Source organism: Nestor notabilis, unplaced genomic scaffold (genome assembly GCF_000696875.1).
Source record: "Nestor notabilis isolate BGI_N333 unplaced genomic scaffold, ASM69687v1 scaffold29904, whole genome shotgun sequence".
In the NCBI taxonomy this organism is placed as follows: Eukaryota; Metazoa; Chordata; class Aves; order Psittaciformes; family Psittacidae; genus Nestor; species Nestor notabilis.
The window spans coordinates 1-7,864 of NW_009926467.1; the positions used below are offsets into that span (position 1 = coordinate 1).

General features: G+C 52.0%; 1 protein-coding gene across 1 annotated transcript; it reads right to left on the bottom strand.

Annotated features, from left to right (window-relative positions):
• Nucleotides 1–166: 166 nt before the first annotated feature.
• ENPP7 (ectonucleotide pyrophosphatase/phosphodiesterase 7) lies at nt 167–4,609 on the bottom strand (the record flags this gene model as incomplete). Its single annotated transcript, XM_010013547.1, has 4 exons — nt 4,336–4,609; nt 2,262–2,407; nt 887–1,507; nt 167–380 (listed from the first exon to the last, which is right to left on the bottom strand). Coding segments are annotated over exons 1-4 (1,255 nt in total), but the record flags the coding sequence as incomplete, so codon positions are not given.
• Between the last annotated feature and the right edge of the window lie 3,255 nt (nt 4,610–7,864).

Below are 7,864 nucleotides of genomic sequence, written 5' to 3' on the forward strand. Positions count from 1 at the left end.
CGGTGGAGCGCGACCGGTGCCACCGACCCGCTCCCGTGGAGCGGACCCACTCATGGAGCTGCCGTGGAACCGCTCCGGTGCCACGGACCCGCTCACACACTGCGTGGGTCCATAAGTGCCCATGGACCCGCTCACGCAGCACAGCCCGCGCCACAGCTCCACTCACGCAGCATGGCCTTGGTGGGCTCCAGGGAGCCGTCGTGCGGCTCGGGGACGATGCCCAGCAGCTGGCAGAGGAGGGCATAGACGTTGACGCTTTCAAAGGGCTCCACCACCAGCCCCTGCTTGAAGGCCGGTCCCACAGCACGGAAGATGGTTTTCATGTTCATGGCCTCGTTGTCAAAACCATGTTCCCCTTTGTTGAACTGGACCTTGTACCTCTGAAAGGGAGAGGGAGGATGTGTGAGTGCCCAAACCCCCAGCCCCCAGCTAGGTGCTCTCCCCCATGCCATGGTCCCCAGCCACTGGGTTTAACACTCTGGTTGGTTTCTTTCAGTTTCAGAATTTGGAGGAAGCTTGGAAGCTGGAGGGTGCTGCCCAGACACAGCTCTTGTGCAGTCACATCTTGCAGTTTCCCTCCCTAAATGTCAGGGCATCCAAATTTTGGTGTACCGAGGAGCTCCACAGTGAGAAGCTACCTTTGGGCCTTCCCTTAATGCCAGGTTAGGAGAGAGCCCTGCAACTGATATTCTGTGTTTGTGCAAGTCCTGCTCCAAGACTTCTGGACCTTTTATCTTCTGAACAGAGGAGGTCTTTACACAGAGCTGGGATTGCCATCTGGTTATAGGGAGATGAATCAGGTGGGTACTGGGGTGCTATGAGAAGGACAGGAGGAGAAAGGCAAATCCCCACAAGACAGTAAGATATGTCAGTGCATACATCTTACCCCATGGATCACATAGCCGGGGTCGCTGTACAGCAGGAGCGGGGTGATCCGGGAGTGGTTGGCATAGTGGAATCTCCTTGGGAATTCCGCTTTCTTGTACACATGGAGGTTTGGGTGGGCATTTTTCAGGACTGAGTACACATGCTCTAATTTTCCTTCCTTTGGCACCAGGAGTCCATTGGGTCCATAATCTAAGAGCTCGAACTGGATGTCTTTGAAGGTGAAGTTCTCTACGGTCTGGATGTGAATCTCATTGGTCTTTATGACAGTCTCCATGCCATGGTCAGATGTGATGATGAGGTTGAGGTTTGATTCCAGGGCACTTTCCCGGATGCGCTGCCTCAAGTAACCAATGGTTCTGTCCACCTGGCTGATCATGTTTTTCCTCTGTGTGGATTCAGGGCCGTACTTATGCCCTGTGGAGTCAGGCTCGCCGAAGTAGAGGGCGATGAAGTCAAGGTTGTTCACTGTGAACCATTCCATCACTGTGTCGATGTTCTGCCTCCAGTTGGTTTCATTGCTGTAGTTGAACAGGAGGGGCTCCACCAACTTCATATTCACTTCTTCCCCTTGGTACTTTGCTTTTCCTCCAGGGAAATAGATAGAGCCTGTCTTTAAACCCTGTTAGCGGAGACATTGCACAAACTCACCTGAGCTCACTCTGCAGCATCTCTCCATCCATCAGTGCTGCTACCTACTATTGTGGTTAGTTCATTCAGCCCCCTAATGTGTCCCTCTGCCTCTAATGAGGTTTTCTCGCTCATTGCCAATTAAAAGTGATTAATTGGAAGTGCTGCCCTTCCCAGAACTCCTGCCTGTTGGTTTCTCACTGTGTTGGTAACAATGGTTATAACTTTGGACGCAGTGACCTGTTTGTTCCTTGCATGGACTCTCCGGCTCTTGGCCACCAGGATGTTCAGGTGTGTTTTATTCCAACCAATAAGTGCTCACCCTGAAGCCAGTGGAGCCACTTTGGCAGGTAAATATAGGCAAAGGTACATGTCTTGGGCCAAGTCTCAGGTCCTGTCTCAAAGCCAGGTTTAAAGCCTAAGGGGATCTAGAACAGCCTTGCTGCAGTCCTGGCTCCAGGTTTTCCCAGGAGTTGTCTGAGATTTCTTTAAACAGCAGAAGGATAACCTGTTTTATTAATATCTTAATAAAGCTGAAACACATCTATTATTTTTTGCTATTTTTAATAGAATGATCATAATTATTCCTGCCAGTGTCTGGGGGTTCCAGTTTCTGCAGGTCTCATTACCTGCTGTTTGCAGGAGGCGTCAGCTCATGGCCACTGGAGACTGGGACTTGCCTGCGGCTTTTACTGCAGGAGGCTCCCTCACATGGGGCAGTGGGTGTGAGAGGGGGCTGCACTTGCCTGTCTCTGTGCTGTGATCCAGATGGGCAGGCTGCCGTTGTCCCACCAGCTATCCACCCCTTGCGTGCTGTGGTAGGGCAGCTTCTGACCCGTGCTGGTGTTGAACCACATGTTGTGGATCACCCCGTGGTTCTCCAGGTATCTCCCTGTTGGGAGAGATGGGGTGAGTGGGGCTGCGGATGGGGGTGGTTCTGCCTCTCCTTCCCCTCCCAGCCCTCCCGTGGCCTCCTTCCCCCTGTGCCTTGTACTGAGTGGGGTTCCCAGGGCAGGGAATGATGCTGGGGGGGTTCCTGCTCCTCACAGCTGGGGTTGATGCCAAGTGGGTCTTGTCTGGACCCCAAGCCCAGCACCCTGGAGGTACTGGTGCCACCTGCAATTGCTCCTGCCCTTCTCAACATAGATGGGGCTCCCCATTATCCTGTGCCTCACTAATGGCTTTGGTGTTTTGCTCTCTCTGCTGTTCATAGCCCGTGAGGTCGGCATGCAGTAGAAACTCCTGTTGGAAATGCCAGACTTGCACTTCTTACTATTGTATTTCATGTTATTATCATTATTCTGGTCCTGAAGACTGCAGTCACTTGTGCACCATATCCCCATCCTCCCTCATATTGACAGTGCCTCCCTGCCTTTTCCCATCAGCAGATTTCATTAGCATGTTCCACTCTTTTATGCCAAGGTTATTAATTAAAATCTTAAATAAGATTGGCTTCAAAATCGATTCCTCAGGAATTCCCCTGTTGCCCTCCCTGCAGCCTGACAATCTCCTCTCAGCATCACCTGCCCTCCTCTCCCCTGTAGCTCTGTACCTCCCATGTTAGAGATTCTGTATGAATCTTCATCTTCTCCATCTTAACTAATGATTTCCCGTGTGGCACTGGATCAAATACATTACTGAAGTCCAGAAAGATTACATTTAGAGCGTCTCCCTTGTCTAAAAAATAATGTATCTTATTGAAGGAGGCTATGGGCTGGGCTGGTGCTATTTACCTTTGATAAATACAGGTTCAGTTCTATCCCTTTTGCAGCTATTGCCTTGTCTCTCACTGAGTGGGGATCTGGACTAGGACAGTGTTGTATGGCATCTTGTGTTGTGTTGGTGCCTTTGTAATTAGATTTGAGTGTTTGCAATGTTGTAGCGTGTGTTGTACTCAAATATGTACACGGATTAGAGGCTATCGATACTTGGCACCTATATAATATACACAGTGTAGGTGTGCTGATAAAAACAAAGGGAGGACACTGCAGGAGAGTCTAATCTGTGCCGGAGCTCAGCACTAGTGGCTAAAGCAAATGAAGTCTTAGGCTGCTTGAACTGTACTTTAATCTCGTTTGTGACTCTGGCAGATAGGGAAGTATAAGTAAGCTTTAACTACAGCTATCCTGGAACAAAAGACAAGGAAATCACAGAACCATGGAATGGTTTGGGCTGGAAGGGGTCTTGAAGCTCATTCCATTCCAATCCCCTGCCATGGGCAGGGTCACCTTCCACTAGACCAGGTTGCTCCAAGGCCTGTCCAACCGGGCCCTGTCCAGGACCCTCTGAATGGGACCAGATGGGATGGAGAAATGTCTCACACACAGACAAAAATGGTGTCTGGAGGCTGCAGGAGAAGACCCCAGACTCTGAACAGGACTGGATGAACAGAGGTGCCACTGGGAAATGGGATTTGAGAGCCTACAGTCTCTCAAATCCAGTAACAACTGACAGGCACCCAGCTTGAGCTGCTGATCACATGCATTAGGAGTAAACCTATACAAAAGAGTTAATCTGATCTGTTATTAAAGCAGAACTTAGGGATGAGCCCTATTAGGGTAGCCTCTGGGTAATTCCTACCATAGTTTAGTTGGTGGCTGTGTAATTCCTACAGTATCTGATGCTATTTACCTGTGATAAATACAGGTTCAGCTCTACCACTTTCTGCAGTAGTTGTTGCCTGGTCCCTATTCTACAGCTTCTCACACTGCTGATGCTGGATGGCTGCTTGTCTTCATGTCCTTCACTGATGCCCAAGCCTCAAACCTGCCCTTCCCCAGCCTGTGCTGTTCCTGTGTGCTCGGGGCTGGGAGGACTCACCGGTCAGCAGTGTGAAGTGGCATGGGCTGGTGATGGTGATGAAGGCAGGAGTCATGTACTGAGCCTTCACCCCCTCCGCAGCCATAGCGTCCAGGTGAGGGGTGTCCACGTCCTGGTCGTAGTTCCACCTAAAGCCATCAAATGACACCAAGAGGACTTTGCTGCGGCTGGATACCTGCTGCACAGGGACACATCTTGCCACAGAGAGAGAAGCAAATAGGAATGCCAGTGAAGGGAACATCTTCATGCCCTTGAGCTGGAACAACCCAGACATCCAGAGAGCTCCCATTAATACATGTGGGGTGGGACCAAGTTCAGTTCTTATCTAATCTTGCAGTTGCTGATCAGGTGCATGGCTTCAGTCAGCACTTCATATCGGAATGAGCCTCTCTGGTTTTTGTCTAACTCAAGTGGATTAATTTACATCTCCTTCTGGGTCAGACACCAAATCTGCCTCCTCCATCAGCAGCATTGGGTGCTCTTGCAGTACTAATGGGAAGAACTGCTCCTGTGGCAGGAGGCTGCCTGTGTGAAAGCTGCCTCCCCACCAGCCCCAGCCACCTTCTTCACCCCTAACCCTAACCTGGATGGCCCCCTGCAGTGGCCTTCCCACACTCCCAGCTTCTGGTGCCCTGCTCTTGGGTCAGCAGTTCAGCTTCAGCAGGCAACTCACCCCCTCCCAGGGCTGCTCGTCCACCTCTAGGGGTTGCTCAGAGGCTCCAAAAGGAGCTTGGATTTACCTGAGGTTCTTGAGTAGCTTTGTGGAGCTACATACTGGTGAAGGAGGCTCTTTCCTGATCCTGGCCACACCATGAGTCCCCAGCGATGCTCCAGAGGGTGAGCCCGTCTCAGAAGCCCCCTTGTCCCACCACCCCAGATCCTGCTGCCCTGGCTCTGCTGTTCACCATGGGTGACCCTCATCTGCCTGTTTACTGATGAGCTTTGCATTATCAGCATTCCATTTTATCGATAGCTGCTGCTTTATGACTTCTCTGGGGTTTAATCATTGCTGACAACCCATCTTTCAGCTGAGTTTAAGGCTTTTGTAGACTTATGTGCCAGAAGTTGCCCTCATTCCCCAGGGTCTGAGCTCACAGCCTTTGAGTCTTTGCTGATCTCCCTCTGCTCAGGTTCCAGATTTATTCCTTGGTGCTTTGCTTCCTACTTGCCCATCCATCCCCTCCCTCGCCATGCAGAGCCATGGTTTCTCTGGCATTTTCTGGCATCATTCCTTGGCATTTCTCTCCCCAAGGGTGAGCTGGGCAGATGAGTCTCACACACATGCCATTGTTCATCCCTCCTGCTCCTCTGTAGACATGAGCATCCCTGAGTAGTCCCATCTGGCATACTCCCATCTGGACTGATTCCTCAGGGTGCATCAACATCTCAGCCACCTCTTCCCCTGTGCTTGTGTTTCCCAGGCGTGACATGGGATGATTGTGCAAGGACACTGAGAGGTTTGAGCTCACACAAGCTGAGCAACCTCCTCTGCCGGTCCCGGTGCTGCAATTCACTCAAGGAACTATTTTGTTATCAGCGTTTGCTGCCCTGGGTCCGATATTGTCCTTTCAGTGAGAACAGAGGGGCCTGGCAGGCACCAAGGGTTTAAAGGGCTCATATGATAAAGATGTTATCATGTACCAAGCACAGGGAAAGTCCTAAATATTCAGTGTGTTGTTCTGAGGTGGGTCAATAAGTGCCCATGCCATTGCTAACAGCACAGGGGAAGGTCCCGATAAGTTATCGTGTTCATCAGCTCGACTGGGAGGGAAGAGACTGGAGAGGAAGCTCTAATCTCAGAGGAATATTAAATAACAGGAGTGTCACAAGGCCCCTTTTGATATTTGGTATCTGAGGAGCATGAGACACAGATAAAGAACATCACCTTTGGCCACCCTGCCTGGGGACCCTGTTGATCTCCAGTTAAAGAGGCTGACGCAGATGATCTTGCACTAAGGCACTCAACCCACAAGCAGATGTGCCTGAGGGGCCACGGCTGCTCTGGCACACACCTGCACTAACTGGGGAAGACCGTCCCCATGAAGGTGTGTTGGGGCTGAGACTGTCCCCCCCCAGCTTGGGTACCAAATAACTCAGAGAAGACAGATGAAGGGGCTGGAAAATAGAAATCAGGAGCCCAGAGAAGTCTCCTGACACTGGAACTGCCCTGTTTGGCTGGGAAAAAGCAATGTGCCCATTACCCCTTGGGTAAACCTGCAGCTTCCCTGTGGCTGGTGGGGCCTGTACGGGGGGAGCAGTTCAGGCCAGGCCATTTTCCTTCTTTATTTTTTACTTCTAAAGGGAAAAACAACCTGCAGGTTTCTCAGGTGTGGCCACAGCTGCTGCCAGTGATGGGGCTGACGATGCTGGGGGCCCGCAGCTGAGCCTGGCTGCAGGGAGGGGCTGAGGGGTGCTATAAAAGCTCTGCACATGGCCCAGCAATGTTTTTGGTATTGCTGTGCCTGGGTGCAGAGGGAAAAAGTGCTGGGATGTGGAAGGATGGCAGAGCCCTGTGTCTGAGCCACGCTGGGAGAGGTAGGATTGGTGTTTGTGGGGTCTCTGGGAGGGTGGGTGGCTGCTGTCCCTGGAGAAGGGCTGAGCTGCAACCCCCTCCCAGGCAGTGGGAAATAGTGCACTTGGACATACAGGATATGTTGATGGAAAGCAAATGGGGTTTTCCTTTTCCTTGCCCTGCTGCTCTGCCTGGAGCAGCTCTGCTCTGCAGATTGGTTGCATGGTCCAGGTGGTTAAAGTGTTGTATACAGAGCTTGTTGGAAGGAAAGACACTGAAGGGAGGGAAAAGGCAAGGGAGAAGGTTCTCAGGAAAGCGATGAGAGAGTTGAATAAAGCAGCCGGAGATGCCCTGGCTTGCTCTTTGCACTGCGCCTACCTCCTTCAGCAGTGTGGTGTAGCTCAGACATGGACTGCATATCTGCAGTGCTCCTCTTGGCCCCCAGCATGTGACTATCCCAGAACCAGGGCTTGGGTGAGCTCATGAGCATCACTGAGATGCCTGGAGCTGGGACCTCAAGTTTGAAGTCCTAATGGTGCCCAGGTGAGCAGAGCCAGGAGGATCTCTGCAGCTGGGTGGGTCTGAGTTATCTGGGGAGGTGGGATAGTCTGTGGAGCTACTGGGTGTGTGGTGGAGCTGCGGTAACTGCTGGGATTGGGCTGTGGGTAGGGTGGTTGGGTGGAGCTGATGGGTGTGGGGCACCAGCAGGTGATAAAAGGGCTGATAATGGCCTCAAAGCCAGGAGCAGAGCAGCAGGGACAGTGTTGTACAAAATCAAAAGCCAGGAGCAGCCCCAGTCTTGGCTGGAGCTCTGAGGAGGATGGAGGAAGAGAGAAGGAGGGTGCTCCTGCTGAGCATCTCGAGAAGGCTGGAAAAGGCGGAAGGAGGTTGGGAAAGAGGCTTCGGCTGCTGCCAGGAGCTCTCGGGCAGGGCCTGGGTGCCGGTACCGGGCGGCAGGAGTTCTGGTCTTATCCCCATGAAGCTGCTCTCTCGGACCCTTCAAACCCCCCAGCCCCG